Source organism: Emydura macquarii, unplaced genomic scaffold (assembly GCF_026122565.2).
Source record: "Emydura macquarii macquarii isolate MOO-44397 ecotype Brisbane River unplaced genomic scaffold, CSIRO-AGI_Emac_v2 contig_2292, whole genome shotgun sequence".
Taxonomy (NCBI): domain Eukaryota; kingdom Metazoa; phylum Chordata; order Testudines; family Chelidae; genus Emydura; species Emydura macquarii.
Genome location: NW_027132429.1, coordinates 3,313,224 through 3,328,381, shown reverse-complemented (window position 1 = coordinate 3,328,381; position 15,158 = coordinate 3,313,224). Strand labels below are relative to the sequence as shown.

The 15,158-nt window shown below is 54.2% G+C and overlaps 1 protein-coding gene across 2 annotated transcripts in view; it reads right to left on the bottom strand.

Moving 5' to 3' along the window:
- Window positions 1-15,158, bottom strand: part of DNMT1 (DNA methyltransferase 1) — a 32,395-nt gene that overhangs the window by 13,595 nt on the left and 3,642 nt on the right. Inside the window, exons 2-17 of one of the 2 annotated variants that reach the window (XM_067560633.1) lie at window positions 12,474-12,637; window positions 10,972-11,079; window positions 10,313-10,583; window positions 9,130-9,202; window positions 8,108-8,195; window positions 7,903-7,943; window positions 6,370-6,421; window positions 5,908-5,991; window positions 5,704-5,813; window positions 5,218-5,336; window positions 4,719-4,811; window positions 4,012-4,163; window positions 3,013-3,200; window positions 2,142-2,322; window positions 1,435-1,532; window positions 377-524 (exon numbers count right to left, since the gene is read on the bottom strand). In XM_067560633.1, coding sequence (XP_067416734.1) covers window positions 377-524; window positions 1,435-1,532; window positions 2,142-2,322; window positions 3,013-3,200; window positions 4,012-4,163; window positions 4,719-4,811; window positions 5,218-5,336; window positions 5,704-5,813; window positions 5,908-5,991; window positions 6,370-6,421; window positions 7,903-7,943; window positions 8,108-8,195; window positions 9,130-9,202; window positions 10,313-10,409 — 1,524 coding nt within the window. In that variant the 5' untranslated portion in view covers window positions 10,410-10,583; window positions 10,972-11,079; window positions 12,474-12,637. The remainder of the gene's footprint in view (window positions 1-376; window positions 525-1,434; window positions 1,533-2,141; window positions 2,323-3,012; window positions 3,201-4,011; window positions 4,164-4,718; window positions 4,812-5,217; window positions 5,337-5,703; window positions 5,814-5,907; window positions 5,992-6,369; window positions 6,422-7,902; window positions 7,944-8,107; window positions 8,196-9,129; window positions 9,203-10,312; window positions 10,584-10,971; window positions 11,080-12,473; window positions 12,638-15,158) is intronic. The other variant, XM_067560632.1, reaches the window with a different exon arrangement.

The following is a 15,158-nucleotide window of genomic DNA, read 5'->3' as shown; positions in this document are numbered from 1 at the left end:
CGGCTGAGAAGCCACAATTCCCCCAGGCAGGCAGTACATCTCGAAAGCTCCCATGCTTGTCCAAGAGAAAAGCCATTCGACCCGCACGTTGCATCTCTCTGCACATCCCCTAAGCAGCATTGCAAGCGCCCTTCAGGGGCACACAGGCACAGTGCAGCAGATCTGCGTCCACCCACAGCCAGGGACAGTGAGGGCTGTCAGAGCTGTCAGTGGGATCCCTGCAGCTTCTCCAGCCCCTCTGAGAAGAGGCGGCAGGTTGTGCAGCCCTAGGGTTGAACGCTCAAGCGACATTGAATCCAGACAACAAGCCCATTGACTCCGGTGGGAAAGCGCATGGTTCGCTTGGTTGGCAGAGAGACGTCTCCTCCGGCCCTACCTTGATCGGTTCCCCCACCCAGGAAATCCTGCTTTTATTCTGCTTCTTCTTCCTTCCCTGCAGCATTTTTTTAGGCGACGGCATTTCGGGGATGTTATCGTCCACCTCCTCGTCTTCATCTGCTTCTCTGACGGCCAGATTGGGGCACCTAAGGCAGCAGCGGCAGTCAGCGCACCTGGTGACTGAAGGGACCCGGCCAGGTCACCTGCTCGACCCGGCCAGGGCAGGGTCAGCTTTGCCAGCTCCACGCTGGCGCTTCCACTGCTTCCCATGGCTGCAGCTCAGATCTCACCCACGTTCCCTGCAACTCAGACCATTCTTCCCAGCTATCACCCACCCCAAACTCTGACATGCCGCCGAAGCAATCCTGCTGCATGCTCCGTGCTCCGCCCCTTGGAGCCTGGCAGGCAGTCGTGTCCCCACCCCACTCAGTCCATTACCGGCTCTGGAGTGGAAGAGGAGGGACTGTCAGGTAGTTCTGCTCAGGTTTACACACATCACTAACCGGATCCAGTCTGGCGTTATCCAGAGAGGCCCCGGCCCTGAGATTAGCGTGTGCTTTAGGTCCTGGTGCCACGAGAGCGCATTGACGCCGAGCGTAGCAGGTTAAACAACGAGCACATTTCAGTGGCTAACAAGCACAGCCAGACTCGCGTGGTAAATCTCTCCAATTACCAAGCATTTTGGAAGGGCCATAAACCCTTGTGCTTCAGGGGATGAGCTGACCTCTACTTAGTGGGGTCAGGATGGAATTTGCCCCGGGACAGGTTCTGCCATCACTGCCTGCTGCAGGTCCCTGCACTACTCTCTGACGCAGCTGCTCTGGCCCTGTTGGAGCAGGATGCCAGACTAGATGGGCCACTCCTCTGATCCTGTCCGGTAATTCCGATCCCAGGTGGCAGCAGCTGTGGACACACGTTCTCTCCTGCCAGGAGACCGCTGATTCCCTGAACAGCAACTCCCACGACCCCCAGGAGGAGAGCTCTCCCCAAAGCATCCGCTCCAGGGGCTTTGCACGGCTCTCCAGCACTCAGACGCGCCTCTCGGGACACAATTACCTCCTCTGCAGGCAGGCTTGTTTGCTCCGGCCGCTACCGCCAAACTTGATCATGTTCTGGCAGGCTTTGCACTTCCCACACTCGGGCTGCTGACAAACCTGCGGCGGGAGAGGGAGAGGAAGGAGGCGGCTGAGGAGCTGCTAGGAGTAAGGAGAAGGCAAGAGCTCGGCTCCATCAGGGTTTGCTCCCAGCCACGGCGACAGGAGACTCTGGGCACGAGCCAAAGCCTGTGGAAAGACTCGCATTGACTGGAGCAGGTTTGGATCAGAGAGGGAGAGCCGCACGCGGCTCCTTCGCAGAGCAGCCCTGGCCGGCTTTGGAGGTGACGAAGGGGTCACCCGTTGGGGACAACCAGGCCTGGAGAATTTCTTGGACCCCCTCAAAGAGACACAGAGCTTGCCCTGAGACAGCACAGGTGCCTTCCTTTACCTGTCAGATTTTAACCCTTGGCTTGCTGGCCTTTTTCAGGCTGCAGGGAAATGGACGCATTGCTTAGGAGGATGCCCCCAAAAAGGAGAACTTAACCCACTGAGCCTTTTCTCTTGCCAGGAGCACCTATTCCAGTCAGCCACGCCCCCCAGGGTGGAGCCAGCCAGCCGTGTCCATTCCCCAGCACTCTCCCCAGAACAAGGCAAGACAGAGTCCAGCATCCAGAGCACCCAAGCTGGGTGAGAGGCAGCTCAGCTCTGGCCCAGCCTGCTGGTTACCTCGCACACGCCGCAGCGCCGGCGCTTCATGGCGTTCTCCTTGTCCTCCTCTCTCTCGATCTGCTCCGAGAAGAAGGTGTCGAAGATCAGGTACACCAGCTTGGTGGTGGTGGCCTTGGTGGGCCCTTTGTCCTTGTCGATCTTGGTGGGATGCCGGATGGCCTGCCTCCTTGCGGCTCTCCTGCAACAGATACAGAGCAGCTGACACACTGAGGGCTGCAGCAAGGTCCCGCACTCGTGGCCTGTAACACGCCCTCCTCCCAGAGAACGGGACAGGAAAATGCTGGCTATGGGCCCGATCCTCTCACCCACCTTCACCCCTCTGCCAGCTGGAGCAAGCTGGCACGACAGACTCCAGACTCTCCTTGTCATGACAGGCACTAAAAATGCACTCAGCAAGAGCCCCTGCCCCAGAGAGCTACAATCTGAACAGACGAAGGAAGGCCCACAGGGGAAACTGAGGCCCAGGGATGCAGGGACTCGCATGGAGAGTCTGTGGCAGAGCTGGGAATGGAGACCAGGTCTCCTGGGCCCCGGCCCAGTGGTTTAACCACAAGAGCGCCCTGGCTCCCTAAACAGCAACGCACAGAGGGTTTTAAGATTGGGAAGCCGAATTCAGGAGCATTTCTCATTTCTAACCAAGTCCCTCATGGCAACTCAGTCCCTGCACTGGCAAACAGATCCCTGAGGGTTTGTCTACACAGGGAAGTTATTCCAGACTAAGGTAGGGTGCGAATGCAACGTGAAACAGCGCCAGACATAGACAAGACCTGAGGCACGGCGCCCATTTCACCAAGATCACAGCTATTTCCAGCACTGGCTGGTGGCAGCAGCAGCTGGAGGAAGGCTCCCTGTGCTCCCACCAGCCTACCTCTTCCCCAGGGTGACGCCGGCGAGTTTAATCAGGTCTCTCATGCACGGCGTGATGAGGACAGGCGGCTCGTCGCTGTCCCCAGCCTCATCGTAGCTCTCCACCTGCTCCACCACGAACTGGGCGTGCCGCAGGAGAGAGTCCTCCGTGAAGCGGTTGAAGTTCAGCCCAGCAGGAGGCACCGTCGTCTGGAGAGACGCAGAGGAGGGTAAAGTGACATCCCCGCACACAGCAGGTCTCACCCCACACCGGAGAGCACGGCAGTTCTATACACAACAGCGCGGACATCTGCAGAGGTAGCTAGTATTTTGGGGTCCCTGGTTCTCAGACGCAGGGGTGCAGCACTGCCTGAAAGTCAGGGCATGCCGGCTGGACCTCCAAACTCCCGAGTAGCTACTGAAGAGCGTAGACCTTTAGCTCATTCTGCGAGGCTGAGAGTCACCCTTGTGCAAGGAGCTAGCGCAACAGCAAGCGCCACACCAGCCCTTCGACCAGGACTTCGCGCGGCCGAGGCCTTGTGGAGTGAATTTCACCCTCACCGTGCAGCTGACGAGAGGCAGAGCTCCACCCTCCAGAGGTGCTAATAAAGAGGAACCACCTACAATGCGGCTTGAGACAAACCATGAGTGTTTTTCTCATGATCTCAAAGTCCATCTCCCTGCCCCTCACCCACGCAGCGTTCACGGGGGAAGAGCAGCTGGGCACAGCCACCATCCTAGTACGGAAAGTACATGTCAACAGCACTAGGACTCCGAGTCAGCGAGTCCAGTGCTTCCCACCCTGGGACCACACCCTGGAATCCTCCTCATCTAGCCAAGTGCCCCCTTCCATTTAGCAGCACGGCCGTGACCCCTTGGCACCCGGCTGCGATGCCCCTGGGGGCTGGGAGTTGTGAACCCAATGGTGAGACCCCAGGAGTCAGACGAAGGACACACGATCTGGATTTTCGCCACACAGACACATGCTTCTTCCGGCCCATTGAGCCCAGAAGCATCTCACCTCGATCTTGTTCAGCAAGTCCTCGTAGCTGACGTCGGGATTGTTCTGCAGGAATTCGACAACTATTTTACTCATGTAGATCTTCTCCTGCATTAACGCAAAGGTGGGCGCATATTCCTCACTGGGGTCCATGAGGATGTAATCCGCAAAGGCTGGAGCAGAGAGAGATTGCCGGAGACTGTGACTACGGGGCTTTAAGGCGCATGTCAGTGCACAGCTAACGAGCTAAGGAGTGTGCGATGGGAAAAGTGTAAAGGACACTCAGGAACAGAGCCCTGCCGCCTGTCCAGGCGTTTATCACACACATCGCCCAGCATTACACGCACTTCAATTCAGGAGTGGCTTATTTCAGTTTAGCTTAACCCTGTTCCTAATTGACCTAAGATAACAACTTTGGTTTCATGCAAAATAAGGGAGCAACCACGTGGCCTTTTGCAACAGTTTAGAAATCACTCCCCGAGTTCCACTGGGGCAGCTGCCCAGAGAAATCAGCATTTCCTGGCTTGTGTAACAGGAGCGATGCCTCCAGCACCAGGAATCAATTTGCAACAACCTGCTTCGGAGGCTCCCGAGTGCCTTGGCTCCCACTGACCACTCCAGAGCAGCTTGCTGCTTCAACCCTTCGGGGACACGGACGTTTCACACTGGAATCCGACCAGCACCCAGAAGGGAGACGCCCTCCAAAACGCCCTGCTGTGCGGACCTACCCGTAGTGAAGCCGATCAAGGCTCTCTCTCCTCCATCAAAGCCAGTGATCCACCATGCGTTTATGGGACCCAGTTTTTTGGCTCTCACACCACCTGAGAGGGAAAGAACAAGGATGTTTCTCACACCCACCTGCCGTCCTAGGAACGCACCAGAAGCATTCTGAGTCTGTTGCCCAAGGGCCAGATTCTCCGGGACCGGCACACTGTGCAGGCATTCCCACCCGTGCAAAGGGGTGAGAAACGCTACCCAGGCAGAACGGCAGTGTTGTGCATACACTGCAGACCCCTGGCTCACACTGAGTCACTGGCCCAGATCAGCGTCACAGCTACTGCAGTATTTAACGATGTGCTCCACAGCAGCTGCCTGAGAGGAGGTCATTCTCGCACCGCCAAGATTCCACTGATGGCCCAGCTAGGACTCTGGACTGCTCCTCAATACGCAGACTGAGAAAGCCCCCGAGTCCCCAGGCAGGCCCGTGTCTGCCCCCCGCTCACTTACCATCTAGACAAGGGTTGTCGTCATAGATTGGTTTCACAGCACCGCTGAAGTACAACTCTATATTCCTCTCTATGAGACCGGTGTCAAACGGACACAAGTGACCCTTTTTGTCATAGACACTGTTCGAGAGAGGAGAATTGTGCGTTGTTCAATACCTCAAGGGGGATACATTTAAATACAGCTTAAAACCAGAGTCCACTGCTCACTGCAAACACCTCTGTGTTTGTACACCTGGAGCTGCACGCTTTCCTTGCCCAACGCAGGAAGGGTTGCATGTCCGTGAACCGTGTTCCAGGCTACCAGCATGGGGAAGCAGCCTTAGTGACCAGAAGACAGCTCAGGGCAGAACCAACCCCCTCCACGTTGTGCAGAAGAAAGCGACCCTCCTGGAGTCTGACCTGCCCCCAGCATTACAAATGCAGCATTGATGAACTATTGTTGGTGCAACAGTGCAAGGAGCCTCTCCCCTCGGGCTGCAGGCCTTACCTGAAGGAGGTCACTTTGTGCTGGGGCAAATCCTCATAACTCTCAAACCCATCTTCATTGGCATCAAAAATGGACAAGCGCTCGTCTGTCAGCATCTCCGGCTCCTCCAGCTGACAGAGAGAGAAGAGGGGGGGGGAAGACACGTTTGAAGTTCACGCCCAGCAGCAAGGCCAAGTTTTTAAACCCAAGCAACTAGCTGCTTACCGCATCATCAGGATCCCCCTGGAAGAACTTGAGATCGGGATCATCCAGGTACTGTCTGCACTCCACGCACTTGGGAGGGGTAGTCTGTAAGGGAGACAACGAGAGATCTTCCCGCTAACAGTTCTGCCAATCACCAGCCTCGGCCCTTCAGAAAAATCACTAAAAGTTCCCACACTGATGTGCAGTCCCGCGTCTCCCAGGAATCCGGAGCAGTAAAACCGTCCCCAGTGCCTGACACATGGCCAGGCGTGGCACAAGGAAGGAATTGCTGCGCCGACACAACACACACATGCCCGCTTGTCTGCGCTATAATTGCTGCGTTTAAAGACGACACAGAGCCATGCATGACATGCACTCGGGAGAGTATTTTCCCGTGACTCTCTGCCACGCAGTGCAGTGGAAAAGCTGGTAGCAGTGTGAGGACAGGGCCCAGCTCTGACAAGCACAGGAGAAACCACTTACCTTAGCAGGTGGTGCCGTTTTAACCTGAGTAGCTTCATCTTTTATCTCAGACCTGGGCACAAAATACATCAAGACAAGGAATGAAGATACAAGGTGAAAAAAGCCTGCCAAGGCAACTCCCCCACCCGCATACCTAGTGCGCAGAGCTGTTCGAGAGACCCGAACACAAGCACGTTTCATTGCCGATGCCCTACCCACCCAGTGTGCCTTGTACAGGAAGAGGTTTTATTCTCCAGGAAGGCACTGAATTCCTCAAGCACCCTCTGTTCCCAGATGGACAAAATGCCACCCTCAGCCCAGGAGACCAGATGGGAATTCTAAGAGCGCTATTCCCCCACTGCCTGCACTCATTCACACCAGTTCGAAGGGGGCGTCTGGACTCATCTGGGAAGGTTTTGGCTGGGGATGAACTGCTTTCCGGTTTTTTAACAACTATCAATTTCACCCAGCTTTCCGGCTGGGCTGTGCAGAGCAGGCGAAGGGAGCCTACGAGTAAAACTTTCAAACACACCTAAGTGGCTCAGGAGGCCTGGGCACTTGTTTTGTGCTGGTACGACTATTTCCGATGAGGCATGGGGTCGGTAACCATACAGTTATCCCGGTGCAGACCTTAGCGTGGCCGCAGCTATATCAGGGCTAGTCGACACTTGGAAGTTAGTCCAGCACAAGGCCGGGCATGAATTTAAAGCAAAATACCTCTCCACGTGGGTGCTCTTATTCCAGAAGAAGATCACCTTTTTCTAGTTTAGCTGAGTCCACTTTGAAAGCAGATTAAACCAGAAAAAGGCACTCTTATCCTGCAATGAGACTGTCCATACAGAGAGACATGCCAGTCCATTTCCAAGTGCAGACAAGCCCTTATCCGGTGTCAGCCATCGCGTGGGAGCAGGGCTATACCAGTATACTGCATTCACGCGAGGGGAGTGGGCTGTACTGCTTACACGATGCAAGGGTCATTAAGTAATAATCCGCAGCTCTTCTCTGGTGCTTTCCACCAGAAGATCTCAAAGCACTTTACAAACCAAGTCGGTCTCATTATCCTCATTACACAGATAGGAAAACAGGCATAGAGAAGTACAGCTTTTGCGTCTAGACAAGCCCTAAGTTCCACTGACTTTTAATAGGACTCAGGCTCTTAAGGTAGCTGGGCATTTTTTAAAACGTTACCCGTAAGTCCCCTTCGGAAAGCCATAGGACAGCTGGAAGCACAAAACAGAAATTCACGGAGCCAGACCTGATCACTGAATTATTGTTTCAGATGCTTTATAAATTAGTAAACTACCAGAGTAACATTTTTCTTTCAGACACTAAATTGCTTCCATTTCTTTAGCGTTGTCTCCACCTCCCCAGTTTTAGGGTGAGGTCTGACATGGACAGAAAAACTCAACTAGAAGTCTTGATTTTTTTGGTTTGCTTTTTGCCACAACAGAGCCGGTGGCAAATTTCTGCAAAGACACAGACACAGAAACACGCGTGCGCACACACGAGCCAGAACGCTCAAACCCGATTTAAAAAAAATATTAGTTCTCTTACCCTTCTTTGGTTTCAATTTTAATTCTTTTTTCATCTTGTTCCTTGAAGCAGAGGTGAAAGAAAGAAGCACATGTCAGAGCCTAACAGCTTTTACAAACTCAGCAAACTGGAGTCACAGCAGAAATAACATCCATGACTTTGCTTCATTGATAGACTAACAAGATGTCCATCCAACCACCTGTTTTCAAACATGCGCCATACACACCTTCTCTTCCAGCTCCTCTTCCTCCTTCTCTGGATTCGTTTCCTGCTTCACTTCTCCATTCACCTCATCCGATTTGCGTTTGTTGGATCTGGTGGGTTTGAAGATGAAAAAATCAACAGAAAGGTCAATTCTTTGAAAGGAGCCAAACGCTTTTCAGAGAAGGCAACGGAAGAATAGATCAAAGCAGCCCAGTCAGCCTGAAGTTTGTGCAAGCAGCTTTTAATGGGCTGCCAATAGCAGCAGCAGCTGTGACAAACCCGATGGCAGAACAAGCTGAGCAGTTCGGAGCCACCACCCCTCCCTTTTATTAACTGTTTGCATTTTAGTAGCATCCAAGATCCGGGCCCCACTGTCCCATGCGTGGTACAAACAGAAGAGAGAGTCCCTGCCCTAACGTACTCACAGTCTAAACAGACAGGCAGCAAGGGGAAGTGACTTTGCTAAGGTCACAAAGTAGGCCAGTGAGAGAGGCAGGACAGAAGCCTGTCTGCTGAGTCCCAGCCCAGAGACCTATCCACTAGCCCACCCCACACCTCTGAACTCCCCAGAGAGAACATCAGCTTCCTTCTCACAGTAATAACATAACAGAGTCCATCAAAATAACGTAGTCATCATTTGCTGTTCCCATCGCCCCAACCCTGGAGCAGGACCCCACGGAGTCAGGCACTACACGTTCTATATCAGAGACGTGCCTATCATGGATGGAGACCCCACCGTGCTAAGATCCGCCCAACACATTTTCAAGCTGAGGTGTCCCTTGTTGAGCTTCACATCATTCTGCTGCTGTATACAGATGCCGTCAGACAGTGATGGACCTGCGAGTATCAGGACCCACCCTGCGAGCCCACTGGCAATCTGTCACAAGAACTTGCACCGACTATTCAGTGGGCAGCCGTGCAAAGAGAACAACGGAGAAGAGGGAGGATGCCAATGAACCACTAACAAAAATGAACCATTAGGAGATTAAAAAGCATGTATCCATCCCCAGCACTGCACACGCAGGAGCCATAGGACATACTGACCCTTTGGAAATCAGAGCTAGGATGGTCGGCTGCCTGCCAGAGCTACGGGTCACCCTTGGATTGGCTGGGGACTCTGTTAGGAGGAGAAGAGCAATGGTTACGGTGCAGGGAGAAGAACTTCAAACAACATCCTGAGGGCCTGATTTTCAGTTACTCCATTCCAGCCTGTGGGGCAGCAACAGCCGTGGCCTTCACCCACCTTTCCACTCCCAGCAGCGTAAATTAGAGCTGCCTCCAGGCTGTTCTGGCTCAGGGAGAGAATAGCCATAGGACAGTGCAGGCCAGCCAGGCCCCAATCAGCCCCCTAATCTGGGAACTGGGCAGAGGCACCTCCACGCCAACGGGAGGTGCCCCTGTGCAAGGGGGATACCCGGGCTCTGCTGCCGCCCACTCTGAAGACACAGCAGCACTGGAGGGCCCCAGCATAGCTAGAATTTGGGCCTCAAAGGCTGACACTAGCCGTGCATTCCTCTCTGCAAAGATGGAGAAAGGAGGCCAGGCCACATTCCTTCCCACACATCAAACCGACGCACAGCACCTGTCCTCCCATTCGTCAATGCACGGCGATAATCGCCTCCCTTGTGCCGAAGAGCGCTGGCAATAAACCACTCAGCATTTAATCGCAGCAGTTTGCTTCCACTGCCCCACGCAACAGAGATTTCTGCTTACTTTTGATTTGCTTTAAGAGTTAACAGAGCAAGTCCAGGGGGTTCCGAGACCGAACGTTATAGTGCAGCGTGCCTCTCGCCCCAAGGAGTCTGACACTCTGTGCATTTTACTAGGGTGCAGCCAATGGGGTTAGATTGCCGTCGGATACCAAGCAGAAATCTGTACCCACTCCTGCACAGAGAGGCGCTTACGCCAAGCATGCATTTACACTAGCAGGGGAAGAGCTCACGGCGTGCAGCTGCGAGCCAGCCATCCCGCCCCTTGAGTCACAAAGGGGAGTTCATGCAGCCACGTCATCCCCCTCGTTCGGAATAAGCCCCCCCCAGGGAAGTGGGGAGAGCAGGGGGGAGACGGGACAGCCCCGTCTCAGCGGAGGGTCTAGGAAAGGAGTCGGTGTGGCTGCCGTGAAGCAGCAAGGGAACTCCACAAGGAGATGAGCCTCGAGGCGGCAGGACCCCCAGGAAGAGGCAGACCCTGGCGAGGTTTCTAGAGCAGCACAACGCCAGCTCGTTACTTTTATGGTCTCCGATGGACTTGCTCCTCCTGGCTTTGCGGGGTTTTGACACGGCTGCCAGCAGGGAGGAGGATGAAGATGCCACTGCTTCCTCCATTTCCACAGCGCCATCCTCTTCGCCCTCGTGGCCGGCTCTCTCCGAGTCCTCATCGCTCCCGTAGGCCCCATTCTCTGAGCACCCATTGGCTTTCTGGCCGAGCGCTGCAGTGTCCCCATTCTCCGTAGACAGCTCTTTGGTGAGCAAGGCTTTCACCCTGGCCAGGTAGCCCTCCTACAGGAGCAAGAGACACAGTTTCAACACGACTACCAAGAAGCTCCCCAGTTACCCTTTGACCCTCCAAGGGCTGAATACAACCCCCCCAACCCAGCGTCCCCATAACCCCACAGCCGCAGCCCTGCCCCTCCTCAGGGTGGCAGCAGTTCGCACCTCCTGTAGCTAGTGTTTGTTTCAGGCTGCCTGCAGACTCAGGCTGGCCTCCGTTATACCCGATCCTGCTTTCAGGAACATTTTACTTTTTTTAATATGAAATCAGAGCTTCTGGGCTCCTACTTGATTGCAGAAGGAACCAAGAGCGCCTCTGCCTTGGTCCCCCCGTCCCACGCGCGCAGGCCCACGCACGCAGGCCCACGCACAGAAGGGAAGCTGTTCCGTGCCCCACCTCTGACAGCTCCTCTCTGTGAAGCTGGGTCTCCAGGTCACTCAGCTGATTCTGTGCATCTGCCTGCAGGAAGCCATGCAGCAGACTCAGCTTCTCCTTCACGCACTCCTGAGGGGACAAGGAGGAGGAACGTGTGGTACAGGCAACGAGCTTGCGACCAGCTCCCCCAGGCGCCCGGGCACTGGCTGCCCGGGCACCTTGCGCTCACATGCCCTTCCTTCTGAAGGCACGCAGCTTTTGCAACTGGTGTTCACGTGGGAGGAGAGCACGTCAGCTTATTAGTGTGGACTGGGCCACCTTACTGCCGTAAGGATGGAGTAGCTCATCCATTATGTCCCTTTGATAGCAACACCAGCCACCCCAGCATCCCACCTCCAGCAGAGGCCAGCACCAGCTGTGTCAGAAGAAGGTGCATGAGGCCCTGGAGAAGAGCTCAACAGTTCGAGGTCGAAGCCCAGGCCCTGAAGCAGCAGCATTTATGGCCCTTCCAGAACTCCTGGTTATCATACCAACGTTTACTACGGCCAAGGGTTCCCTGAGCTGCCGAGACGTGTCCCCTGGTAGCGACCCATAGGCAGCATGTTCCCTGCTAGGTCACGCCTTTGCTAAATCCAGCCTGCCCAGGGGCACGCTGATCCTCAGTCAAACCTCACAGGACAACAGCTCAGGCTGCTGCAATGGGAGCCCTCCCGCCTCCCATCAGCTCCTCGCCACTGCTGTGCATCAAACACACACTCCGGTCCCAACCCAGGGCTTTGGCACGTGGACGAACGCCAGCTTTGCCCCCAGGCGTTGGTGCTCACACTGTGGCTCTGGCTCCGGCCCTGGCTTTTCTCCTTGAACTCCAGCTTCGTTCCCACCCCGGCATCAGAACTCGGACCCTGACCTCGCTCCCAAACTCTGGCTACCACTCCTGGGCTCCGGCCCCAGCTCTGACCGCTGACGTAGGCCTCAGTCTCTGGCTGCAGCCCTGACCAGCCAAGCCCTGGTTGTGACCCAGGGCAGGGCCCTTCTCTCGTTCAGTCTGCGCAGCACCTGGCGCACTGGGGCTGCGATCTCGGTTGGGCCTCTAGGGCCTTCCGTATTGCATACAGATAATGCAGCTGAGGCCCCAGAAGCCTCCGTGCTTCAATGAATCTCAGTTTCAGGCCAGACTTTAGAACGGACGCGACTCTCGTGCTACATGTGCAGGGCACAGCACAGAGATCTCGCTAAATTCCACTGAAGTCACTTCTGCAAATTAACGCTGCGTGGCAGACCAGAGTAAGAGAGACAGGCAAATTAAGGATGAGGAAACACCTTAAGAAACACCCGCTGCCTGGCTGCAGAACAGGAGTGCACCAGAGAGCAGTCCCAGAATAAAAGCCATTTGTGTGCCGTACGAAAAGCCCCTTTCATTAAAGTTACAACTCAAGACACTTCAGAAAAGCGTGGGGGTCTCTTTTTAAACCCGGCGATCAGCTAGAAATGGGTAATGCACCAATAAAGAAAGAGAAACATACCTTCTCACTCAGACCATCTTCATCCTTCTCCAAGTCTTGAAGTCTGTAAGAGAATTGTTTCTTCTTGTCATTTCTTTCCCCACTTGAAAGGCAACTAGGTAACAATGGTACATTTCCTTTGCAACCTCTACTGGAAACTGGAGTGGAGTTCCTAGGGCCTCCCACTGTAGGAAAGGGATGGGACAGTCTCGGGTGGAGGGGACTGCGGCAGGTTCAGCTGATACTAGCTTGGGAACATTTTCAAAAGTGACTAAGTGACGTCAGAGTCCAAGTCCCCCTCCCAAAAGTAACTTGGGAGCCAAAGTCTCTTTGAAAGTTGCCAGGACTCTAAGCGACTTAAGAGTCTAAGGCTACGTCTACACTAAGGGTGGCGTCAGATCGACTTATCTGGATCGACTGAGCGGCCAGTGAAGACCCGCTCAGTCGATCCAGAAGTCGACGCTATCAAGTGGCGCAGTGCTGTGAAGATGGTGCGCAGAAGAGAAGCACAGCGGTCGACAGGAGTTGTGCAAGTTTTCTGCGTAGTTTGCGTAACTCCCGTCGACTGCCGCCGAATCGCCGGGGTAAGCGTAGACCAGGCCGAAGTTGCATTTTAAACCCTTCCCCTGCAAAGAGTGTTAGTAAATCCTAGGGCTGGGATTTCGATGCCTAACTTCCTTTGGCGTCTGTGAAAATCCCAGCTCAGGCAACCAACAGAAAGTCCCTTCAGCTGCACACTGAAAGGCAAGTGCCGGGAGCTCAGACCCGTGGGACGCTCGCTGCTCTTCAACGCAAGGTCTGTCTCCTCGCCCTCTCCTTTCTGAGCTGTCTCAGAGCTGGATCTAAGCAATCAGGATGGGTACACAAGGACCCACTAGGGACAAGGTATGTATGTGCCGAGGTTCTCATCAGGTCCCTAACGCTCTGTCGGCGCATTCAAGGGAGAGCAGCACAGGGGCTCCAGCTCTGCATGGACCTCTCATTATTTACGTAGCTCTATCAATGCTCTGACAACACAGCTGCACCCCTGACCACGCAGTGACTCACGGCCAAGGCCTGGCCTGATCGCAGCTCTGATTAAGGATGCCACAAAACCCAACAGCCAGGGACAAAGGATCAGAAATCACTGGGCCACGCTCTAGAAGAGAACACACTGAAGAGACCCATCGGCGTGCCTTGCCCCCCGGCTGTGCGGATGTGATGGCCATGAAGGTCAGATCAGGATCTGAATAGATTAGAAGAGATGCAGAGGCTAGTGTCTGAACATTGGGGAAAGTTCCCCAGCTGTGCCAGAGACAGGCTGGGCTCTGGAAGAAATCCTTCTAGTGCTTCAGAGCAGACAGTGTCCCTCTCAGCACGACGTGCGTAGGCCAGTGACAAGACACGGATTCCAGGAACAACGGGGACCTTCTAAGAGGGAGCGCAGCAATGACTTTGGGCAGCCCCCAGCCGACCCTACAGGACTTTCATTCCCAGAAGAGAAGCCAGACACAGCCTCCAGTCCCTGGCCCAGCCAATTCCTTGCCATCTTTACACGAGGGCTCAGCACGAAGTGCATGTAAGCCCAACTCTCCTGTTTAACTTCTCGCTGCTCTTACTACAGTTGCCCAGCAATGCCATTTGTGGTCTTTTCATGAATTAAGAGTTAATTACCTAGGTTAATGACGCACGACAGGCACACAGAGTTCAGATGAGATGAAATGTAGACCCCTGATCTGCGCCCAGACACGGGACAGGCTTATGAGGAGCCATTAGCAAAGCCACGGAAAGAGCAGCAAGCCAGCATACACGCCACATGCACCAACAGGCCTGGCAGAAAGAACCACAAACCTCTCCAAACTCTGGATCGCTTCCGACCATGCGCATGCAAGAACACGACTGGAGAGGGGCAGCTATACCAGGGAATCACAATTCCCCAACCTCGTTTAGGAACAGTCAGGCTCCGTGGAAGCCTCCCAGAGCACCACAGCCAAGAGCCACTCCCCAGTTACATAAGAACGGCCAGACTGGGTCAGACCAATGGTCCAGCTAGCCCAGGATCCTGGCTGCCCACACTGGCCAAGCCAGGTGCTTCAGAGGGAATGAATAGAACAGGGAATCATCGAGTGATCATCCCGTCACTATTCCCAGCTTCTGGCAAACAGCAACCCCTGCCCATCTGGCTAATAGCCATTGATGGAGCTGTCCTCCATGAACTCATCCAGTTCTTTTTTGAACCCCCGTTATAGTCTTGGCCTTCACAACATCCTCTGGCAAGGAGTTCCACAGGTTGATTGTGCGTTGTGTGAAGAAACACTTCCTTTTGTTCGTTTTAAACCTGCTGCCTGTTAATTTCATTTAGTGACCCCCTAGTTCTTGTGTTAGGAGAAGGAGTAAATAACGCTCCTTTATTTACTGTCTCCAAACCAGTCGTGATTTTATAGACCTCTGTCATATCCCCCCTAGTTGCCTCTTTTCCAAGCTGAGAGGTCCCAGTCTTGTTAATCTCTCCTCATTTGGAAGCTGTTCCATACCCCTCACCATTTTTGTTGCCCTTCTCTGCACCTTTTCCAATTCCAATAAATCTTTTTTGAGATGGGGTGACCAGATCTGGATGCGGTATTCAGGCTGTGACCGAACCATTTAATACCATATTTTCTGTCTTATTATCTATGCCTTTCCTAATGATTCCCACCTTTGTTAGCTTTTTTGACTGCTGCTAGACAC